This window comes from Microcaecilia unicolor, chromosome 14 (assembly GCF_901765095.1).
Source record: "Microcaecilia unicolor chromosome 14, aMicUni1.1, whole genome shotgun sequence".
In the NCBI taxonomy this organism is placed as follows: Eukaryota; Metazoa; Chordata; class Amphibia; order Gymnophiona; family Siphonopidae; genus Microcaecilia; species Microcaecilia unicolor.
Window position 1 is genome coordinate 8085269 of NC_044044.1, and position 24623 is coordinate 8109891.

The 24623-nt window shown below is 43.4% G+C and overlaps 1 protein-coding gene across 1 annotated transcript; it reads left to right on the plus strand.

The window, feature by feature from the left end:
* The first annotated feature begins 3548 nt into the window (after nucleotides 1-3548).
* LOC115458260 (vomeronasal type-2 receptor 26-like) lies at nucleotides 3549-24390 on the plus strand. Its single transcript, XM_030188123.1, has 7 exons — nucleotides 3549-4064; nucleotides 7370-7410; nucleotides 7672-7963; nucleotides 8683-9492; nucleotides 15306-15533; nucleotides 17784-17907; nucleotides 23468-24390. Exons 1-7 carry the CDS (start codon nucleotides 3549-3551, stop codon nucleotides 24388-24390), a joined length of 2934 nt encoding a protein of 977 aa, XP_030043983.1.
* The last annotated feature ends 233 nt before the right edge of the window (nucleotides 24391-24623 follow it).

Genomic DNA, 24623 nt, shown 5'->3' on the forward strand with positions numbered 1-24623 from the left:
TAGATTTCGCTGCTTTGCATACTCCTCGGAGCCACGAGGGGGAAAAAACAAAATGGCGGCCGTACAGCAAAACCGCCAGGAGCGAGAGCAGCCGGCGTCTCCCAGCGAGACAACACCTCCGATGGAAGCAGAGGCTAGCACAAACTGGGAGAAGCCCGCGGAGGACATGGGACCCGAATGGCAGCAATGGCTCCAAGAAATCAGAGTAGATCTAAAGGCAATGCGCAATGATCTGGTAACAATGGGAGCTGACTTAAAAGGCGAAATACGAGAGCTGGGGTCCAGAATAGAGGAAGTGGAGACTAGATTGGATGCCCAGTCAGAGACGATCGAAGCCCTGGACCAGCGAACCACGGCAACAGAATCGGCACACAATCAGGTCTTAGACAAGCTGGAGGACCTGGAGAATCGGAGCCGTAGGTGCAATTTGCGGTTTAGAGGGCTACCGGAATCCCCTGCCTACCTTGACTGCGAATCCACGGTCCAAAAATTGGTGAGCGAGCTCCTGGCGGGGGACAGCACAGTGATGGACCCAGCTTCGATCCAACTAGAACGGGCCCACCGAGCGTTCAGATCCCCCGGGCTAACCTCCCAAAGGACATAATAGTCTGCTTTAGAGACTATAAGTTGAAAGAACAAGTGGCAAAAGCGGCATGGCAGACTCCAAACTTTATCTGGGACACATATGCAGTAGAAATATATCAAGATCTTGCGGCCACTACTCTAAAACGCAGAGCAGATCTTAGACCGGTCACCAGACGCCTTCAGGAACTTGGAATCCGATACAAATGGAGGCACCCCTTCGCCCTAGTATTTTATAAAGAGGGAAAGATGCAGCAAATAAGATCACTCTCAGAGGCGAAGGAGATTCTGCCAGAAGAAGGCATCCAACTTAGGAGTAACAGTGAAGCAAGGCTCAGCGCGGATGATACCACCAAAATGGCAACGAGTGGGAAATGGCCAGAAACGTTTGAAGCGCCAGCAGTCGGCAACTAAAGTCTCCTGAAGGGAGCCAGATTCGGAGATAGGATATCCTATCTGTTTACGCCTCTCAGAGAGGCAGATTTGCCCTGGCAGAGATTTCAGGCTACAGACCATCAAGGTGCTTGTTGCACTGCTGAGAGGCACAGGTACAGTTCTGGATGACTATGTGATGTGGTCAGGAGCGATACCTCAATGTGTTGGCACTATGTTGATCAAGTTTGATTGTTACAAAGTTAAATGGTTTAATAAGAATGTTATGTGATTTAAAACCAATATGGGGCTTTGATTGTTTATATTATATGAGTGCTAGCGGGGTCTTGACATGACGTACACTTAGTTCACACTCCTTCCATAGATGCCCTTGATGGTTTACAGGGGCAGCTTTAAAAATCAGGGAGATGGGTGGGAGGAGGGGTGGAGACAGGGGGGGAAGGGTGGGAAGGCCTACTTCAGAGAAATTAGGGGACAGGCCCAACAGGGATGGCAGAAAATGAGGAGCCAGCTAAAAGTCCAGAATGCTATGGAAAGATATATTAAGAGGAAATATGTCTGAACTTAATTTATTGCTGCTCAATGTGAGAGGGCTGAATATCCCAAGGAAGCGGCAACTCCTGTTTAGAGAAATGCTTCGCCTTCGGGCGGACGTGGACCTGGTGCAGGAAACCCATCTATTGCCCAAATCTGAATACCTGTGTCGCCATAAAAAGTTTCCAATTATATATTTTGCGTCCAATGGGGATAATACGAAGAGTAAGGGAGTGCTCATAGAATTCGCGGGAGATAAAACATGGAATATTTCAAAAGTGGTCAGGGATAAACGAGGCAGATACCTCCTAGTGATTTTCTCATTAATGGGGCAGGTTTACACTATAGTGAATGTTTACGGCCCCAATATGCAGCAAGAGGGATTTTTTTCTGAACTAGATCAGGTCATTCAACAACACATAGAGGGCTCTCTAATAGTTGGGTGAGATTTCAACCTTACCTTACAGCCTCGCCTCGATAACTCTTCGGGTAACACACATTATGGTCATAGAGATAGAATACGACTGCAAGAATTTATTGCCCATTGGCATTTAATAGATTTGTGGCGCCAGCTATATCCACAAGAGCGAACTTACACATACTACTCTGCAGTCCACCAGTCGTTCTCCCGGATAGACTTTTGGCTAGGGGAAATATCAGTAGCAGGAAAGATGGGGACCCACCAGATACTACCCAGAACCTGGTCAGACCATTCCCCAGTACTGATGCATTTGACGCTGCCCAAAGCCCGAGGAGGGAGGAAGGAGTGGCGCTTAGATGATGCTCTCTTACAAGATCCGCTCAATGTTGCGAGCATAGAAAAAAATATTAATGAATATATCCAGTTCAATGACAATGGAGAGGTCTCACCCATAACAGTTTGGGAGGGATTAAAAGCAACCATGAGAGGCCACTTAATAGCACTTAAGGCACATGTTAGAAAGCAGAGAATGTCCAAAGAGGCTACACTCCGGAGTCAATTAGAGCAGGAGGAATCCAAACTTCATCGGGATAATTTGAGTGACTCGCAGACAATTATGGACGGGATCCGTCGGCTCCGGAATCAAATTTGTGATCTAGAGCTTGCAGATCTAGCCGAGGATTTACAGAGAGCCCAGCAGTCCCATTATGAATTTGGTAATAAGGCTAGCCGCCTGCTAGCCTATAAACTCAGACAGCAGGCAACCAGTAATACGATCGCGAGTTTGAGAGACGAGGGGGGAGAGATCCATACAGACCCTGATTATATAGAAGAGGCATTTACAGACTATTATGGCACACTGTATGCTAGAGGGGAAGAAATAACTGATATAGAGATGGAGGCTTACCTAGAGGGTGAGGAGCTCCCTAAATTAGCAAGCAATGACGTCCAGAGGTTGTAGCCTATTGAGTTGGATGAAATTACTTGCACTATAAAAGGGCTACCTACAGGAAAAGCACCAGGCCCTGACGGCTTTACCAATAAGTTCTACAAAACATTCGGGAAACTGTTAGCCCCTCTGATGTTAAGGGTATTTAATTCACTGGAGACCAGCTCGGGGCTCCCGCCAACGTGGAACCTGGCCAACATAACGGTTATTCATAAACCCGGGAAAGACCCCCAGCTTTGCGGATCATACAGGCCAATCTCTCTCTTAGGGGTAGACTATAAAATCTTTACAAAAATTTTGGCAACACGGGTACAGAAATGTCTACCTTCTCTCATTCACGAAGACCAGGCAGGATTTGTGCATGGGAGACAGACGTTCGATAACATTCGACGAGCCCTACACATGATTTACCACGCACAGGACACACGATCCCCTCTATGCATCCTGTCACTTGACGCTGAAAAGGCGTTTGACAGAGTGAGTTGGGCCTTTCTATTTGGAGTGTTAGTTAAAATGGGATTTTCGGGGCGATTCATCAACTGGCTCCATCTAATCTATAAGACTCCCACAGCCTCAATACGACTAAATGGTAGGCTTACAGAACCTTTCCTCCTTCATAGGGGGACAAGACAAGGGTGTGCGTTATCCCCCTTGCTCTTTGCCATCGTAATGGAGCCACTTGCGATACGACTTCGAGCACATCCTGATATTAGAGGCCCACGGTTGGGAGGCCTAGAGACACGGACACTCCTCTTTGCTGACGACATTCTGTTAACGCTGAGAGATCCTGAGACCTCCTTCCCAAGAGTGCTAGAAATATTATATGCTTATGGGAGAGTCTCGGGTTTCAAAATTAATCTAGACAAATCTGAGGCATTAGATATAAATATCTCTACTGAGCACAAAGCCCGACTGCAGCAGGTTGCCCCATTTAGATGGGCCACGCGTTATATCAGATATCTCGGGGTAAATATGCCGAGAAATGTTGATGAGCTTTTTCAAGTCAACTTCCCTGAGACGCTACGAAAACTCTTCCAAGACCTACAGAGGTGGGATGGCCTGCAGCTGTCCTGGGTTGGGAGAATCAGCGCAGTAAAAATGGTGATACTCCCTAGGGTACTCTATCTCTTTATGGCATTACCAATTGCAATCCCTGATAGTTTCCTACGAAACCTCCAGCGAAAGGTATTCTCCTTCATCTGGAAAAAAAGACCCCCGCGTGTCCGAAGGGAAGTTATGTACCAATCTAAAGAGAGAGGGGGGATGGGGGTCCCGTCTTTTGCCCTATATTTCCAAGCAGCACACCTGAGGGCCATAGCCACATGGTTCACGGATGTAGGGAATATTGGGATGCAGATAGAACAGGGCTGGATGGGACCCTTCCTGCTTAGGGCCATTCCCTGGCTGGCTAAACAGGAGTTAGAGGAAATAATAAAACGGTGCCCACCATTGATACAATGGCCCTTGCTCACCTGGAGTAAGGTCCGAGAGCGCTTTTTTTCCAGGCGCAGATACTTCCGCCACATGTATCTTAGATTTGCTCCTCATTTTGGGCCAGGCAGGGAGGACACAACCTATTGCAGTTGGGAGAATATGGGATTACGTACACTAGGCCAAATGTGGGAGGAAGGTGGGACGTTATCTTTTGAAGTGCTTCGTAGAGAGCATGGGCTATCCCCCCTGCAGGCTTTCCAGTACTACCAAGTACGAGACTTTCTAACCCGGCGGGCAAAAGGAGAACTTAGCCTAGCAGAAACAAAGGTAGAAAATGGATTAATGAAGGGGGGAGGCAGGGGTAGCATATCACGACTTTATGCAGCGTTACTTTTGTACACCAACCCAATAGAACACTATCTAAATAAATGGGGTGATGCCATGGGGGTAGCATATACGTTTCCCCAATGGAAATTAGCAATTAGATCTCTGCTCAGAGTTTCAGTGTCTAGCGCTATGGTCGAAAATGGCCATAAATTATTATATAGTTGGTATTACACTCCACATCGCATTGTAAAAATGTTTCGCACTGGCTCGGCTAAATGCTGGCGACAGTGTGACGCTATAGGTGATATGACTCACATCTGGTGGACCTGTAGACATGCCCAGGCCTACTGGGGAGAGATACTGAGATTCCTACATGAGGTCACTGGGGTGAGCTACCCAATGAAAATGGACCACTGCTTGCTGCATTTCAAACCTGCAGGAGTTCGAAATTCAATACATCAATTTGCTGGCCAGGTGTTTGTGGCCGGCAAGCTGGTCCTGGCAGCAGCTTGGAAACAGCCCGTGCTACCAGGTCTTTCGAGAGTCCTGCAGAAACTGGACTATATTGGCCTGATGGCTAAACTCACTGCACTGCGGACAGGTAGATTGATGCAGCATCAAAAAATCTGGAAATCTTATGAACAATGGCAATCCTCACAACGCATCTCTGGATATTAGCGGAGAAAATATAATGCTGTGATAGAATTATGAGACACTGAAGTAGGGAGGGAGGGACGGGGAGAGGGAGAGGGAGAGGGTGAGATTAAAAGAACACGTTCGGACGTGGTGAAGGGGAAATGTTTATGGAAAACAATTTTTTCTTGATTAGCGATTTGGTTGTATTAGAAATGTTTCCCTTGCTGCCATGTTTGTACATGAAAATAATAAAATAAATGGTTAAAAAAAAAAAACAAAGTGGTTTACATATATTCAGGTACTTATTTTATACCGGGGCAATGGAGGGTTAAGTGACTTGCCCAGAGTCAAAAGGAGCTGCAGTGGGAATCGCACCCAGTTCCCCAGGATCAGAGTCCGCTGCACTAACCACTAGCCTACTCCTCCACTAGCAACATTCCATGTAGAAGACTGCCCTTGCAGATCAGCAACACGGCCGCACAGGCTTCTGTTTCTGTGAGTCAGACTCACAGAAACAGAAGCCTGCACGGCCGCGTTACTGATCTGCAAGGGCAGGCTTCTACATGGAATGTTGCTAGTGGAATAGCAACATTCCATGTAGAAACTCAAATAGTAGCAACAGAATCTCAATAGTAGCAACATTCCACCTAGAATCTCCAATAGTATCAACATTCCATGTAGAATCTCAAATAGTAGCAACAGAATCTCTATAGTAGCAACATTCCACCTAGATTCTCCAATAGTAGCAACATTCCATGTAGAATCTCAAATAGGGAAAGGGAAATGGGACTTGATATACCGCCTTTCTGAGGTTTTTTTTCAACTACATTCAAAGCGGTTTACATATATTCAGGTACTTATTTTGTACTGGGGCAATGGAGGGTTAAGTGACTTGCCCAGAGTCACAAGGAGCTGCAGTGGGAATCACACCCAGTTCCCCAGGATCAGAGTCCGCTGCACTAACCACTAGGCTACTCCCACTAGCAACATTCCATGTAGAATCCTGCCCTTGCAGATCAGCAACGCGGCCACGCAGGCTTCTGTTTCTGTGAGTCTGACGTCCTGCACGTACGTGCCTGCGCGGCCGCGTTGCTGATCTGCAAGGGCAGGCTTCTACATGGAATGTTGCTAGTGGAATAGCAACATTCCATGTAGAATCTCAAATAGTAGCAACAGAATCTCAATAGTAGCAACATTCCATCTAGAATCTCCAATAGTAGCAACATGGCATGTAGAATCTACAAATAGTTTCAACATTCCATGTAGAATCTCAAATAGGAAAGGGAAATAGGACTTGATATACCGCCTTTCTGAGGTTTTTGCAACTACATTCAAAGCGGTTTACATATATTCAGGTACTTATTTTGTACCAGGGGCAATGGAGGGTTAAGTGACTTGCCCAGAGTCACAAGGAGCTGCAGTGGGAATCGAACTCAGCTCCCCAGGATCAAAGTCCACTGCACTAACCACTAGGCTACTCCTCCACTCATTCCACCAATAAGAGTCAACCTCATCAGTGATGTCACAATGGCTTGATTGCCCGATACTTGGCTGATTTCTGATATTGTGATGTCATAAGGGAAAGGGGGAAAGGGAAATGGGACTTGATATACCGCCTTTCTGTGGTTTTTGCAACTACATTCAAAGCGGTTTACATATATTTAGGTACTTATTTTGTACCAGGGGCAATGGAGAGTTAAGTGACTTGCCGAGAGTCACAAGGAGCTGCAGTGGGAATCGAACTCAGTTCCCCAGGATCAAAGTCCACTGCACTAACCACTAGGCTACTCCTCCACTCGGACATTTGTATCCCGCATTATCCCAAACAGAAGTCAGGATCAATATGGCTTACAATCCAGACATTTTTGTATCTACATATCATAGTTATAAATCTTCTGGTAAAGGAAAAATGCTGTACTGAAAATATGAATAGACAAAATAGCATGCGGCTGAATTATTTTCACTATTCTGTTCACATAGGTGAGTACAAGCAGCCTGGCTTTAGGCGACTTCTTATAGAGCTACCTCTTATTTGTGAAAAACACAACTTTAGCCACTGAAACGCTTTTTTAAAAATAAAATTACTTCTTTAGGTTATGGGATTTCAGTACTACGATGAGAAAAGATACAGAAGGTAATGATTATGATGCATTTGAATATCTAATGGGGTCTTTTACTTAGGCATGCTGGCTTTTTTAGCACACGTTAAAAATAGGTGCGTGCTAAACACCAAAGACGCCAATATATTCCTATGGGAATCTTTAGCTTTTAGCGCATGCTTATGTTTAATGCACGCTAAAAACACCAGCATGCCTAAGTAAAAGACCCCCTTAATGAATTACAAAATTATCAAACACTTGAATATATATTAAGCATATGAAACCTATGCTTACAGATATCAACTCCGTTACTATCGGCATCTCTTGATCTTTTACTATGCCATTGAGGAGATCAACCACAATCCGAACATATTGCCCAACATTACCTTGGGATTCCAAATAACTGACTCATGCACGGAGGCAATTATTTCACTGTGTGGAGCTTCGATTATCTTATCAGGGGAAGAGGACCCTGTTCCTGGATACATTTGTCATCGACGTGGTCAGTTGGCTGGTGTCATCGGAAGCCTCTCTTCAGTGACATCAGATGCAATATCCAAACTTACAGGAATCTATAGACACCCACAGGTACAGGAAGAACCTGTCTCAGCTTTTAACCTCTTTGGACTGCTGTATTTTTGTCTACTTTGTCTTGTTCTTGTCTTGCAGGCCTTTATTAATGCTGGTATTTTGGGGGTTTGATAGTTTGCTGAGATTGTGAGAGCTGCGCTCACTTAACATCTTTGTTTTGAACCATTTTAAATCCTGACAGAGCTCTTTAAGACCAACAAAGTGGAATGTGCCTGAGACATAGACCATGACAGAAGATAAATACCATCTGGTTTATCCAGTCTGCCCATCCAAGAAATGTTTCAGCAGAAGAAGGAATGCTTCTGCTAATATGACTCTTTTTATTTCAGGGATGGCAGGACAAGTCCATATTTTATCCTTCTATGTATAAAATGTATGGACATTTGTCTAGGAAATGAATAGTGTACTTGCTTTGATAGTTCACCCTTTTTTATTGGACTACCTTACTACATTTATGAGTTGCCTTTGAGACTATAACTTTATAAAAAATGTTCAATGTAGTTTTTTAATTTTTCCCAGTGATCTTTCACATATTGAGGCTAAGCAAAGGTCTTGTCTTCTACTTTTGAGGGCTTCTTCTTAACTGAGTGATGACTTCAATAACACACTGCCTGCGTCAGTTGAAAAATTGTGTGTAGCACCCAAACAGTAGCAACAAGAGCTATAACAAATAAAAGATCAACAGCTCCTTTGTTTCTGCTTTATTTTAATCACAGATCAGTTATGGAGCAATGGATCTGCTCTTCAATAACCGTATGGAGTTCCCATTCCTTTATCGCACTGTCCCGAATGATCATTCTCAGTATCAGGGTTTGATTCAGCTCCTGAACTTTTTCAGATGGAACTGGGTAGGGATTCTCACTTCAAATAACGAGAGTGATCAGAAAGGCTGTGAAGAACTGAAAAGGGAGATAATCAGGAGTGGCAACTGTGTAGCTTTTGTGGAAGTGATACCCGATATCCATTTCATTTCTGAACAACAGGGCATCAGACTTACACGGATTATTAACATGGTGTACAACTCTTTGGCCAATGTGGTTATTCTCTACAGCACTACCAGTCACTTTGCACTGGTATTCTGCATGTACGCAGAGTGGCGTAAAATTGTCAATAAAGTGTGGATCATCTCTGCTGCCACCTCTTCCCTTGCAAACATAAATACCCCAGACACGATTGCGACTTGCATCACATTCAATGGCTCTCTAGCATTTACCATTGCTAAAGGAGAGATCCCAGGTTTCAAAGATTTCCTGTACAATATCCACCCATCCACATTCCCAGAACCCTCTTTACTGCAGCTTCTATGGAAGCATGCATTCAATTGTGATCCGTTGTCCAATTTATCCAAATGCACAGGGCAGGAAATGCTGTCTAACCTCTCACATATTCAGTTTGATGTGGATAATTTTCATTTCACTTATAGTCTCTACACCTCAGTCTATGTTCTGGCTCACGCTTTGAACAACATGTACACAGCCAACAGTCAAACTGGGAGAGATATAAAACTGGCATTCCAGCCATGGCAGGTAAATGTTCCCAACTGTGTTTGAGTAAATATTTTTCTGTACTGTAATATTCTTTAGGTCTGCTTTAGTATGACTTATATATCCTGTTTAGCAAATAAGGAACACTGTAATATAATAGATGTTCAATATTCAGATTGAAGAACAGAACTAGCTTGAGTAAAATAAATCCACATGAAACCCGATTATATTCCTCCTCTCAAACCATACATATGAAGTTGGGGTGAATTAGAAGAAAAGTAAGGAAGGAATTATTTCTAGATGGAGTAGTAAATTATTCAGATTACACCAAAAGGGTATTGTATTTTATTTCTAATTCTTACAGATAAGTAGATATAGATTTATAGATAGTGTGACACATTTGGGGTGTCAGCAGTGCCACACCTGGATAGTAGGAAATCCATGGGAACTATGGCAAGTCCATAACAGTTAAAGGATAAATATGTCCTTTGGGAGGATGCTGAATAAAGTTTAAAAGTCTTAGGGCACTGTTTACTAAACTGCGCAAGACAATGTTTCTGAGAAGTTTCTGAGAAAAGAGGACATCTCTGTGGGTAAGTGACATTATTTTATTCTAAGCTTGGTAACTTAAAGATTAGGGTTTAAAAGAGGACTTGTAGGATATCGAAAAACACAGAATTTTAAAATAAAAAGAACAAGCAAACTTTATTAGCTAGTCCCCATGCCCTTTTCCCCATACTTTTAAAACTTGAAGTTTATGCCAAATCATTAATCCCTTTAGTGTCCAATGTTCCCATCAATCTGTTCCCATATGGCTTATTACGGGAACATTGGACACTAAAGGGTTAATAGTATCTGGAAGGCATAGAAGGGCCCAATTCAGTCATCATTTCTGCCAACCCTCCCCATCTCCCGCCCACCCCTAGCTCAACTCTTCATTTATAGTCAATTATTCTAATTAAGACAACAAGAGGGGAAATTTCAATTTTCATTAGTCTGAATTACATTTAATTAGTTTCTAAGAAGCAAAAGCTAAATACATTACAAATTAAAACAGTCAAAAAGATCATTATATTCACCTGATATCCCTAGTACCTTAAGAGGTTTTAATTAAACAACTCTATAATATTAAGATGCACTCAATAGTCTAGCAGGGAGAGGGGTGCTATCCAGTCTTTTGTACTGTGTCACAGGTATGACTATCTCCCAGTTGGTGAGATGTCATATGTGTGTGCTCGATGCAAAGAGCTCCTAACTCTCAGGGAATGAGTCCGTTCCCTTGAGGCTAGAGTAGCAGACTTGGAGGCGCTGAGGGATACAGAGAGGTACATAGAGGAGGCCTACAGGGCCATTGTAGAGAAGTCTCACCTCCAATCTGGCAGCCCCTGTGCTGCCTTGGAGGAGGGATGCCTTATTAGGGGAGAGCATCACCCTGGTGAGGCTTGAAGGAATCCTGTAAACAGGACCACCACACCAGGGAATGTAATATCCACTCGCTCCGAAGATGTGTGTCCAGGATCTAGTGCCCAAGTGGGAAGGGTTAGGACAGCTGATGTAGTTGGTGAATCGATTATTAGGCATGTAGATACCTGGGTGGCTGGTGGATGTGAGGATCGCCTGGTCACTTGCCTGCCTGATGTGAAGGTGGCAGACCTCATGCGTCACCTAGATAGGACTTTAGATATTGCAGGGGAGGATCCAGCTATCTTGGTACATGTGGGTACCAATGACATAGGAAAATATGGGAGAGAGGTTCTGAAAGCCACATTTAGGCTCAGGTAGAAATCTCAAATCCAGAACCTTTAGGGTAGCATTTTATGAAGTGCTATCCGTTCCACGTGCAGGGCCCAAGAGACAGGCAGAGCTCCAGAGTCTCAATGTGTGGATGAGACGATGGTGCAGGGTTTTAGATTTCTTAGGAACTGGGCTACATTCTGGGGAAGGGGGAGCCTATTCCAAAAGGATGGGCTCCACCTTAACCAGGGTGGGACCAGGCTGCTGGCATCGGCATTTAAAAAGGAGATAGAGCAGCTTTTAAACTAGAGACTGGGGGAAGGCCGGCAGTCGCTCAAAAGCGCATTGTTCGAAATTAGGTATCTTTTAAAGATATCACCAAAACAGAGAAGACAGGGTATCCCGATAGTGAGGTTGCAAAAAAAGACCATAGTAGATCAAGTGTCCTTAAATAAAAATAAAAATATGACAAAAGGTTGCAAATTAATACTGTCAAGATTGCAAATTAATACTGTTGCCGCATCTCAAAAAAGATATAAAGGAATTGGAGAAGGTGCAGAGAAGGGCGACGAAAATGATAAAAGGGATGGAACGACTTCCCTATGAGGAAAGGCTGAGAAGGTTAGGGATCTTCAGCTTGGAGAAAAGGCAGCTGAGGGGTGATATGATAGAAGTCTACAAGATAATGAGCAGAGTAGAGCGGACAGATGTGAAGCACTTGCTTACACTTTCAAACAACAATAGAACCAGGGGACACAAGATGAAACTTCTTCCCTTGGTTCATTAATCTCATCCCATGGCTTTTCCTACCATCTCTATGCTGATGACTCCCAAATCTACCTTTCTACCCCTGATATCTCACCTTGCATCCAAACCAAAGTTTCAGCGTGCTTGTCTGACATTGCTGTCTGGATGTCTCAATGCCACCTGAAATTAAATATGACCAAAACCGAGCTTCTCATTTTCCCCCCCAAACCCACCTCCCCGCTCCCCCCGTTTTCTATTTCTGTTGATGGCTCTCTCATTCTCCCTGTCTCCTCAGCTCGAAACCTTGGGGTTATCTTTGACTCTTCTCTCTCCTTCTCTGTTCATATCCAGCAGATCGCCAAGACCTGTCATTTCTTTCTTTACAACATCCGTAAAATCCGCCCCTTTCTTTCTGAGCACTCTACCAAAACCCTCATCTACACCCTTGTCACCTCTCGTTTGGACTACTGCAATCTGCTTCTTGCTGGCCTCCCACTTAGTCACCTCTCCCCTCTCCAGTCGGTTCAAATCTCTGCTGCCCGTCTCGTCTTCCGCCAGGGTCGCTTTACTCATACTACCCCTCTCCTCAAGTCGCTTTACTGGCTCCCTATCCGTTTTCGCATCCTGTTCAAACTTCTTCTACTAACCTATAAATGTACTCACTCTGCTGCTCCCCAGTATCTCTCCACACTCGTCCTTCCCTACACCCCTTCCCGTGCACTCCGTTCCCTGGATAAATCCTTCTTATCTGTTCCCTTCTCCACTACTGCCAACTCCAGACTTCACTCCTTCTGTCTTGCTGCACCCTATGCCTGGAATAGACTTCCTGAGCCCCTACGTCTTGCCCCATCTTTGACCATCTTTAAATCTAGATTGAAAGCCCACCTCTTTAACATTGCTTTTGACTCGTAACCACTTGCATCCACTTGTCTCCACCTACCCTCCTCTCCTCTTTCCTCTGCACATTAATTGATTTGTTTGCTTTATTTTTTGTCTACTAGATTACAAGCTCTTTGAGCAGGGACTGTCTTTCTTCTATGTTTGTGCAGCACTGCGTTTGCTTTGTAGCGCTATAGAAATGCTAAATAGTAGTAGTAGTAGAAACTAGAATGTGGTAGATTTAAAACAAATAGGAGAAAGTCTTACTTTACTCAGCGTGTAGTTGGACTCTGGAACTCGTTGCCGGAAAATGTAGTGACAGCAGCTAGCCTTACGGAGTTTAAAGGGGGTTTGGACAGATTCCTGAGGGAAAAGTCCATTGAACATTATTAAAAAATTAAAATATATATGGGTTTTGCCAGGTTCTTGAATCCTGGATTGGCCGCTGTCGGAGACAGGATGCTGGGCTTGATGGACCCTTGGTCTTTTCCTAGTATGGCGGTGCTTATGTGCTTATGAGTATGATGTAAATAGGAACAACAAACATAGTTTGAAATGTCTATATGCAAATGCCAGAAGCCTAAGAAATAAGATGTGAGAGTAAGAATATATTGCTGAAATGTATGGGCTGTTCACCATCGGAGAAGCCTATGGTGTTTTCAAAGGCTGATAGTTGCAGGCTGATTTGACCCTGGATATTTCACCCCAAGTAGCAGTTATTTTCAGGCTGCTATATTGGTAGTTAACCAGATAAAGTTAGGAAAGCATTTTCCTCCCCTAATTTTATTTAACAATGTAGAGGGCTGAAAATCGTTATTACATGGTTAACATCCTGGACTGACCCGGCTCTACCTCCTATGACCTGGTATGACCCAGATAAAGGCATGGTAGTCAGAGACCATATTTAGGTGGAAATCGCTATTACCTGCTTAACATCCTGGACTGCCCTGACTCTTCTCCCTATGACCTGGTACGACCCAGATAATGGCATGGTAGTCAAAGACCATATTTAGGTGGAAATCGCTATTACCTGCTTAACATCCTGGAATGCTCTATGACCTGGTACGATCCAGATAATGACATGGTAGTCAGAGACCATATTTAGCCTCACTACCTGGTTAAGTGCCACTGAATATTGCCAGATGACCAGCTTAGTGTGGTTTAATGAGATAACAGTCGCTCCTGCCTTATCAAACCACATTGAATATCACCCCTAGAAAGTTAACTCAAATGTTTTTCATTTTTATCCACTAAATGGAAATTCTAGTTTTATACCAGATTTAAAATTAATTCCTTCATTTTTTGACATTCAAAGGTAATGTTAAAGTGGGAAATTCCATAGAAAATATTTACTAGGATTTATCAAATATTTAGGGTCCTGTTTACTAAGCCACACTATAGGCGCGCTAACACTAGAGAAGCCCATAGGAATACATGAGTGTCTCTAGCAATTAGCGTGTGCTAATTATAGCATGAGCTAAAAACGCTAGCACACCTTAGTAAACAGGGCCCTTATTTAGGATGTAACTTTGTCTTTTAGAAAGGATTGGCTGTTGTTTAGAACAACATGAGAAATGTCAATGACATATCCTATATGTCATTGCATGTCGTTAACAAACACAAATTAACAAAACAAAAAAAAAAAAGAAAAAAAAAAGACATTTCTGGGATTTTTTTCCCTGTGCAAATTGGCCCCTTTTACCAAGCTGTGGCAAAAGGGGGCAGGGCATGTTTTTTGACATACACTGAGGCCCCCCTTTACTGCAGTGGATAAAAGGTAGGTCTTTCTTCTTTTAAAGAAATGGCCATGTGGCAAATGAAGCACTTGCCATGCATTCATTTCGGTGGGGGGGGGGGGGGGCGGGAGACCTTTCCACCACCCACTGAGTTGGTAGCAAGGGCTCCCGTGCTAACCTGTGGTAACCAGGCAGCACTGCCAGGTGCTGTGAAATAAATATATTTTTGTAGCACCAGATATGATGGCACGCTGGGGGTGGGAACTACCGCCAAGCTGCTGCGGTAGCCCGGCAGTAGTTCCTTTTTAGCGAGCGGTAACCCGCGTTGGGTTTACCGCCGCTTTGTCAAAAGGACCTATTCTTTGCAAACAGTGCTCCTTATTATCAAGGAGTATGCACATATGTGTACTATTTGGAAAAGAGTGTATACTCTTTCTGAAACAATGCATCCTCTTTGGAAATAGTGCGCAATCTTTAGGGAGAATGTGTGCTCCTCAAGAAAAGTATGCAATCTTTTAAAAGATGTGTGCCCTATGTAGAAAAGTACACATATTCTTGATGATGTAACTCCTGTAGTAAAAAAAAAGAAATGCCCAGAAAACATGAAACAAAATGAATATTCCCATGAATGACACTAGAAATGATGCAAAATGAAAATGTTATGTTTCCCTATCCCTACTTCTTTGTGGTAACTCATTGTGATTTACATACAGGTATATATATATATAACAAGTTTCTACCATTTCTTTCCATTTGTAGCTCAACCAATACATTCAGGGAGTTCGCTTCAAAATTCATGATGGACATGAGGTTTTCTTTGATGACAAAGGGAATGTTCCAGCTTACTTTGACATTGTAAACTGGTTCCTGCTCCCTGACGGATCCATAGGTAGCATCAAAGTTGGAAGCTTCGATCAATCAGCTCCTGAGGGCAAGCAGTTCATTGTCAACCAAAGTGCCATCTTGTGGAATCCACACTTTAATCAGGCATGGCAATATCTATTGGGGGTTTTTTTTTTTAGTACTAGGGGCTCATTTTTGAAAGAGAAAAACATTTTTAAAGTATCATAAGAACATAAGAGTAGAAATACTTGGTCAGACCAATGGTCCATCTTGCCCAGTATTCTGTTTTCCAAACAGTGGCCAAGCCAGGTCACAAGTACCTGGCAGCAACCCAAATAGTGGCAACACTCCATACTACAAACCCAAGGCAAGCAGTTGCATTCCATGTCTGTATCAATAGCAGACTATGGACTTTTTGTCCAGGAAATTGTCCAAACCTTTTTTAAACCCAGATATGCAGATCATAAAACAGCATTTTGATGTTTTTCTCACAAAAGCATCCAAATCAGTATTTTTTTTAAGTGGATTTCCAAATGTTTATCTATGCAATTCATCTCCAATGCATCCAAATCAAAAGGGGATGTGTGAGGGATATTTCAAAGGCAGGATTAGGTCATACCTAACACTTCGACGTTTTTCAACCACAATGAAAAAAAAACCCAAAAAGGTCCAGGGCGAAAATCTAAACGGTTTGGTCTAGACCTGGTTTTAGAATGAATAAGGCACACAAAGATGCACAAAATGACCAGATGACCACTGCAGGGAATAAGCGATGAACCCCTTGCTCCCCCAGTGGTCACTGACCCACTTCCACTGCCCCAAAATGTGAATAATAATAGTACTCACCAGCCTCAATGACAGCCTCAGATGTTAGAGAGTCAGGTCCGTGAGAGCAGCATTAAGGTTTCTAGAGTAGTGGAGTGGTGGGTGCAGTGAACTATAGAAAGGAGAACTCAGTCCCCAACCTCCCCCTATCTGTCACACTTGTGGTTGAAACTGTGAGCCCTCCAAAACTCACTAGAAACCCACTGTACCCACATATAGGTGCTCCCTTCACCCATAAGGACAACTGTAGGGTTGTACAGTTGGAGGTAGTGGGTTTTGGGTGAATTTTGGAGGGCTCAGCAGACAAAATAAAGGAGCAATGGTAAGATGTGTACCTGGGAGCATTTATATGTGTCACGGCCATGGAAGTGCCCCTGCTTCCCAACTCAGGTTTCCTTCTGGGGCTCAGCTTCCATGGCTTCTCCAGACCACATCCCTGGCACTGCGTCCCTCTTGCATTGATACCCCTGTTGCCTATTTCCCTGTTTTCCAAGCTTCCTTCCAGAGACTATCCAAGCTTCACCCAAGTGAACATACACTACACAACTCACCTATTTAATTTCAGAACTGTTTCTTAAAATCTGCTTGTATACTACTACCTTGTTTTTATCATCATACTAACCAAAATCATGCAATACTAAATGTTTATATTACTAACACTCTTCCACTACTCATGATGTATTGTAAGCCACTTTGAGCCTGCCAAGAGGTGGGATAAGGTGGGATACAAATGCAACAAATAAATAAATGAAATAAATAAATGTTCCCGCATTCTAGCCTCCTTCTAGAGACTATCCAAGCCTCAGTCTGATGTCCCGCTATTCTATCCTCTCCCAGTGCATTCCATGCTGAGACCCTCTTTTACCTTTGCCAATAAAACTTGATTTTTTTTTGTTGTTTTCTTTTAAAGAAGAAAATGGTTGTGCACTAAGTTAAACACTTATTGCATGACCATTTCCTGGGGATCCCTTACCGCCTCATATTTGGGTATCCCAAAGGTGCATACTATCATTCTATTCTATTTAGGAGGAAGTAGGGGCTCCAGCAGTAGCCCGGCAGTAACCGTGCATTGTCCGATTACCGCTAGACATGTCCCCTAGCGTTGGAATTGGCATATGGTGGGAGTCAGAACTATCACCGGGCTCTCTTGGGAGCCTGGCAGTATGGACGAATCACCATGTGCCAAGCCAGAACTACCCCTATCCCCCTTTAATAAAAGGACCCCTTTGTGCATAAGTTATAGGATACAGTAAGTTATATACAGCATCTTCTCTACTTACATGCCATCAGCTATACCAGGTGAATGGCTGGCGTAATTGATGGTGTATTAACGTTAGGTGCAAAATGTGGCACCCAGTTATAGAGTTGTCACCGCAGTGTATAATGTGTCTTCTGTGTAGCAGCTGTTGTGGTTGTGTAGTAGCTTGGGTATGTTTTTTTTTCTTTTAATAAAGGGGAAAATGTAATAATTTTACAATTAGTAGACAATAAGATCTGGAAGCAAGAATCACAGAGTCAACTTCTAAATATGGAATATAACAATCTTTCTCTCATTCTTCCTCTCCTCAGACTCCCCGCTCTGTGTGCTCAGAGAGCTGTGTTCCTGGATACAGAAAAATTCTTCCACCTGGGAAGATGGGTTGCTGCTTTGACTGTGTTCCTTGCTCTGAAGGAGAATTCTCCAACACATTGGGTAAACAAAATATACCATATCATTTCATAAATATGGGATAATTACACTGATCAAATCAATGTATATAAATAGAGGTACACATGCTCACATGCAGGAAATATCCAGAATTATCAATTGATGACCATCATCAGTAATGTTTTTTATGTGTAGACTCCTTTTCATTCTTTCAGAGGCACATTCCAGGTAGAGGACATGTTTGGAGAACCTGCCTTCAGAGACTACAACAAGCATGGGGTTTCTATAGCATCAACAAGGAATTCTTGATGAAAATACCAGCAAGCACCGGGAGGCCTTTGACCCAGGGTTATCATGACCATGGCTGTGCCCCCGTGTCCCGATTCACCTTTCCTTTTGGTGGTCGGGCTGCCTTTTCCCTCTTTTCCAAGCCTCCTTCCAGATATCATCCAAGACTCACTTTGATGTTCCAGCATTCTAGCCTCCTTCCAGAGACTATCCAATCATCAGTCTAATGTCCCAGTATTCTAGCCTCTCCCTGGTGCCCCTGATATGTTCTAAAGTGCATTCCAAGCCTCATTCCAGGGCACTAGATATGACAGCATTAGTGAGGGCCTTTATAAGGAACCATGGGACTCTCATGCATTGCTTTCACAACAAGGTATCCTGCCTAGTTGTACATGCCTGGCCTTGTGTTGTCTCCAATTTCATTTGACCTGCTTTTCCTGACCTGATCTTCAGTTCCATCCCTGCTTGTCTTCAGCTTCAGTTCCAACCCTGCTGGTCTCCAGCTCCATCCCTGCCTTGCCTAGTTCTTGCCTTAGTGCTTTGTCCTGTCTGGGTGGTTCGCATGCTGCTAGCTGGAATTCGACAGTGGTCCAAGGGCTCACCTTCCCTGAGACCGTGACAAGGGATCACTCTCTGGGTTCAATTTCCATACATAGAACTGACACCTCGGTCCAGATGTTTGCGCTAAATCAAATAAAGTTGACTTTAGTCTTTAAATATCAAGACAGACAAAATCAGTAACAGGTTTCAAAGTATAAAATATTAAGTCACAGTTCAAGATTTCATGGAGGGGCATTTTAGAAAGGTCATCCAAGTCTGAATTTGGATGTCCTCACGAAGTCGTCCCAAATCAGGTAGGTATAATCGAAAAATAGTATGGACGTTCTTAAACAACCAAAATCACAGTGCGAAACGTCCAAATCAGGGACGTCTAAAGTGTGGTAAAAAGGATGCGTTTCTCGCAGAACTGTAGAAGGACATCCATCTTACAGAACCTCCGTCCTTCGGCAGGTCCTACTCTTAGTGGAGGAGGAGGAGGAGGCTGAGGCTGAAGCAGCACCAGTGGTGGTGGAGGAGGAGGAGAAGGCAGTGGTAGCAACATCGGGGAGGAGAAGGAGGAGGCGGAGGTGGTGGAGCCAGGCCAATGGGAGGTTCCCCATGTGGCTGACCCCTGGCAGGATATGCCCCCCTTTGACGGGGATGAGGAGGAGGCTGAAATACAGGCGTCTACACCACCAGCCCTAGCCACACCATCACCACCACAAGCACCATCACCACCACCACCAGCAGTATAATGCTGCTGTACTCAGGGCCGTGCCTAGGGTCTCCGGCGCCCCCCCTGCAATTATTTGTACTTAAGCACTGTTTGGCACAGCAAAATTGATCATCTTATAATGTGCAATGAACACACTATGTGGACAAAACATTTTTTTAAATGTAGGATATATTTTTGGATTTAGTTAACATGGTAGCTTTGGGATTTTCAAATTAATTGGGGAATAATTGGCTTTTTAACAAGCAATTGTTGCTGCTAAATTTTATGCATATCTAGCATTTGGAAAAGGAAGCACAGAAATGGGAGGATCATGGGTGTTTCAGGTGGAGTGTGGGCATGAATTCGAGATACATATGCAATTACAGAATAAGGGGGCTCCACACGTAAATTTAGGTGGGGGGGGGGGCATTTGCACCACATTTTTGCTGGTGCAAATGGACATGCCTAAATTAACCATGAACCCTGTGCTTAAGCACTATTCTGTAAACCGTACCTAACTTTAAGCACAGTTTGTAGAATAGTGGTTTTTTTCTATGCTGATGTTCACCCCATTATGAGAATGAAATAGATAACTCACATCACACTAAAACATTATTCCAGTTTGTAGATAATCTTACAGCTTCACCGGCCCCTGGAATTGTGTCTTTAGACTCTCAACCATCTGCCCAAGACATAGCTGATCATTTCTTTACTAATATTGAGACAATTCATTCTGAAGTCAAAATAATATCAACCTGAAACAGGTGGGGGAGCATGAATCCCTTGACCAGGGTAAAGGTGCATGGTATATTGGGGGAACTAGAGCTTAGCACATAAGCACCACCATACTGGGAAAAGACCAAGAGTCCATCAAGCCCAGCATCCCGCCAAACCAGGCCCTAAGAACCTGGCAGATCCCAAAAAACTTAATAATGATCAATGGACTTTTCCTTCAGGAATCTGTCCAAACCCTCTTTAAACTCAACAAGGCCAACAGCTGTTACTACATTCTCCGGCAATGAGTTCCAGAGTTCAACTACGCGCTCAGTAAAGAAAAACTTTCTCCGATTTGTTTTAAATCTACCACATTCTAGCTTCATCTTGTGTCCCCTGGTTATTAGAAAGTGTAAACAAATGCTTCACATCTGTCCGCTCCATTCCATTCATTATTTTGTAGACTTCTATCATATCACCCCTCAGCCGCCTTTTCTTCAAGCTGAAGAGCTCTAGCCGTCTAAGCCTTTCCTCATAGGGAAGTCATCCCATCCCTTTCATCATTTCTGTCGCCCTTCTCTGCACCTTCTCCAATTCCTTTATATCTTTTTTGAGGTGCGGTGACCAGAACTGAACACAATATTTGAGGTGCGGTCGCACCATGGAGCGATACAACAGCATAATGACATCTTCATGCTTGTTTTCCATCCCTTTCCTAATAATACTCAACATTCTGTGCACTTTCTTACCGCTGCAGCACACTGAGCAGAAGATTTCAACGTCTTGTCAACGATGACTCCCAGATCCTTTTCTAGGTCTGTGACTCCTAACACGGAACCCTGCATGACATAGCTGTAATTTGGGTTCCTCTTTCCCACATGCATTACTTTGCACTTGTCAACAATGAACTTCATCTGCCATTTGGACGCCCAATCTCCCAGTATCGTGAGGTCCTGTTGTAATCTTTCACACTCCTCCTGCAATGAGATGACCCTGAATAACTTGGTGTCATCTGCGAATTTAATTACCTCACTAGTTACTACCATCTCTAGGTCATTTATAAATATGTTAAACAGCAGCGGTCCCAGCACAGACCCCTAAGGGACCCCACTAGCTACCCTTGTCCATTGAGAATACTGACCATTCAACCCTACTCTCTGTTTCCTATCTTTCAACCAGCTCTTAATCCAAAATAATACACTACCTCCGATCCCATGACCCTCCAGTTTCCTCTGGAGTCTTTCATGTGACACTTTGTCAAACGCCTTCTGAAAATCCAGATACACAATATCAACCGGCTCCCCTTTGTCCACTTGTCTGTTCACCCCTTCCTTGGACACCCCAGGCTGGAGGGTGGTTTCTGATCCCTCTGGTTGTCTGATCCAGCCTTTTCTCTTTTCCTCCCAGGTCTTCCAGGCCATTTCTTCTCTTTGTTCAGTTGTGACTCTGGTTGTGCTTGGTAGAAGCTTCAGCCACTTCTAAAGCACTCTCTGTGGTCAAATTAGGGTGTTGCCTCATAGACGGGGGTAACCCTTCATGGAACTGCTCCAAGAGGGTGGCCATTTCAATCTCCATGCCCACCTTGCCTTCTGGTTGTAGCTATCTCCAGGCTACCTCCTTGATTTGGTAGAAAAAATGGGTACTGCATCACTGATCTTGATGGGTAGAATCAGGAACTACAAACCCTCAATGCTTTAGGATGTACATTTAAAACCAGATTGGAAAATGAAATGAAAAGGCAGACCTTGTAAAGGAATATGGTATGTATTACTGAATTAAAAACTCCCAGAAGTTCAACATAAGGCAGACCATTTTCTTTGTTGTTTGCTGTCATTTAAAACCAAGGACTGTCCAAAAAGTCTCCTTCCTGGAACTGGGTAACTTGGCATCTCTGTTTAAGATATTCAAATTTAGCTGAGTCCTTCAATCAGCTTTTTTTTTTAATTAGGTGATTGAGCAATCTATCAATGCCATTACTTTAGCCGGTTAATTCAGAGAGTCCATAGTCAGGGAGTGGGCAGCTAATAGACAGAGAGTTCTCAGGCTTGTAATTAGACAACACCAAGACAACATCTAGGATTGCTCATGGTAAGTTTTAATGTCACTGTACCTCCCAGATGTGAATCCAACAAAAAGCGGCAAACAAGGATTACTGAGAGGAAAGAGCTTAACAAGAAGCTAGAATCCTGAGGCATCAGGAAGCAAGGCAAAAACAGAACCAAATGCATATCTGGACAAGAGAAGCAGCAAACAAGTCGAGCGGTGGAAAAAAATACCCAAGCTTGTCATCTGGGGCAATTAGGAAAGAGAAAATAAGATTACCATAAATGTAAGGTACAGCCAGAGGCCAAAAAGGCATAAAAAGTTCCTCTCAGAGATAGTGCTTTCCAATCTAGTGGTTACTAGTTTGAGGCTGGTTCATGCCTGGCAACTATTAACAGTGCAAGAAAAAATGAAACTTTTTGGAGGGAGGTCCTATTTTTTTCAGGTTAGAAATGACATGGGAAATGTCATTAATATTTTCCCATTTAACATTAAATAAATGCACATCCCTAATCATTTCCCTTGTGTGTGTGTGTGGGGGGGGGGGGGGGGGGTATGGATACAAAAGTACCAGCAGAGTTACATATGAAAAGTCTGCCAGGTATTACATTTGGAAAGTGAGAAATAATCTCTGTTGGGTCAATACTCAAACCTGGCAGTTAGTATGCTTTAGAATATTGCTAAATATTTATATAGTCAAAAGGAAGCATACGCAAGAAGTTCTTACCCTTCATGTAGTACCATAGGGTGAGTCATTGGAATAGACCTTCTGCTAGACCTGTTCTTATGGTCCATTCCAGATGATGTTACATGTGGAGAAGTTGAACCTTCATTGATCAGGTCTGTGACCGTAGATAAAATGCAAGTCTCAACTTGTGAAAATTTCTACAGCAGAGAAAAGCAAATATAAGGAAAAAAGGTCTACTCCTCCAGCATCCTGTAGGGTAAATTCACCAGGAAAATGAATTAGAGAAATAAAGCAAAACTCTATAGAAGTCTAAAATCATGATTAAACAGAAAGGCTGATGTACAGACAACAGAGAACAAAGAACCTTTGAATTTTTGTTGAATTTTCACATAGCAAAAGTATGGCATGTCTACACTAGTCTTGGCCTTTTCTTAAAATGTCTGAATGGGAAGCTTGCCAGGTGCCCTTGGCCTGGATTGGCCGCTGTCGTGGACAGGATGCTGGGCTCGATCGACCCTTGGTCTTTTCCCAGTGTGGCATTAATTCTGTACTTATGTACTTATGGATCATATGGAAATGTTTGCACAGTAACAGTTAATATGTATTATCTTCCATAGATGCAGATAACTGTGTAAAGTGCCCTGAAGATCAATGGCCAAGTGAGAAGAAGGATCAGTGTCTCCCCAGAATTGTAGAATTCCTGTCCTATGATGATCCTTTGGGTACAGTTTTGGCTTCCATTGCTATTCTCTTCTCCATCATCACAGCTATAATAATTGGAATCTTTATTAAAAACCAAGACACTCCTATTGTGAGGGCCAATAACCGGGATCTCAGTTACATCCTCCTCATCTCCCTCATTCTGTCTTTCCTGTGCTCTATGTTATTTATTGGCCCTGCTGGAAGAGTGACCTGTCTGCTTCGACAAGTGTCCTTTGGGATTATTTTTACAATTGCAGTTTCTTCTGTGCTGGCAAAAACTATCACGGTTCTCTTTGCCTTCAAAGCCACTAAGCCAAGCAGCAGGTTAAACAAGTGGGTTGGGACAAGAGTCTCCAGCTACCTAGTCTTTCTCTGTTCCTTGGGTGAAATTGTTTTATGCACTACATGGCTGCTCATTTCTCCTCCATTCCAAGGCTATGACACACAGTCTGAAAAAGGGAAGATAATTTTACAGTGTAATGAAGGATCCACCACTGCATTTTATAGTGTGATTGGATACATTGGTTTTTTGGCTCTTCTGAGTTTTATTGTGGCTTTCCTGGTTAGGAAGTTACCTGACAGTTTCAATGAGGCTCAGCATATCACTTTCAGTATGCTGTTATTCTGCAGTGTTTGGGTGTCCTTTATCCCAGCATATCAGAGTACCAAAGGCAAATACATGGTGGCTGTAGAGATTTTTGCCATTCTGGCTTCCAGTGCTGGACTACTGGGCTGTATATTTATCCCTAAGTGCTACATTATTCTGCTGAGACCTGACCTGAACACAAGGGATCATTTAATTGGGAAAAAAATCCTTCAAAACAAAGCTAAATTATAAAGATATTGGACCTGATATTCAAGGCAAAATAGGCTTCAGCCTGCTTAAATCGTTCTGAGCCGCCCAACTGCTGATATTCAAAGGCACTAAGCTGGGTAGTGCCATTGAATATCATCTCTGATCACTCACCAAAGAAGTGTACAGGTGAGGGGCAGTACAAGGGGTTACACTAGGATAGTCACCAGGGTTACACAGACGCCGGCATTATTCAGTGCTGTAGAAGTACTTAGGTG

Coding starts and splice junctions, on each gene's coding strand:
- LOC115458260 (XM_030188123.1), top strand. CDS start 3,549: ATGGAGCCACTTGCGATACGACTTCGAGCACATCCTGATATTAGAGGC. Junction 15,534..17,783: donor GGAATCCACACTTTAATCAG/GCATGGCAATAT, acceptor TCCTCTCCTCAG/ACTCCCCGCTCTGTGTGCTC. Junction 17,908..23,467: donor AGAATTCTCCAACACATTGG/GTAAACAAAATA, acceptor TATCTTCCATAG/ATGCAGATAACTGTGTAAAG.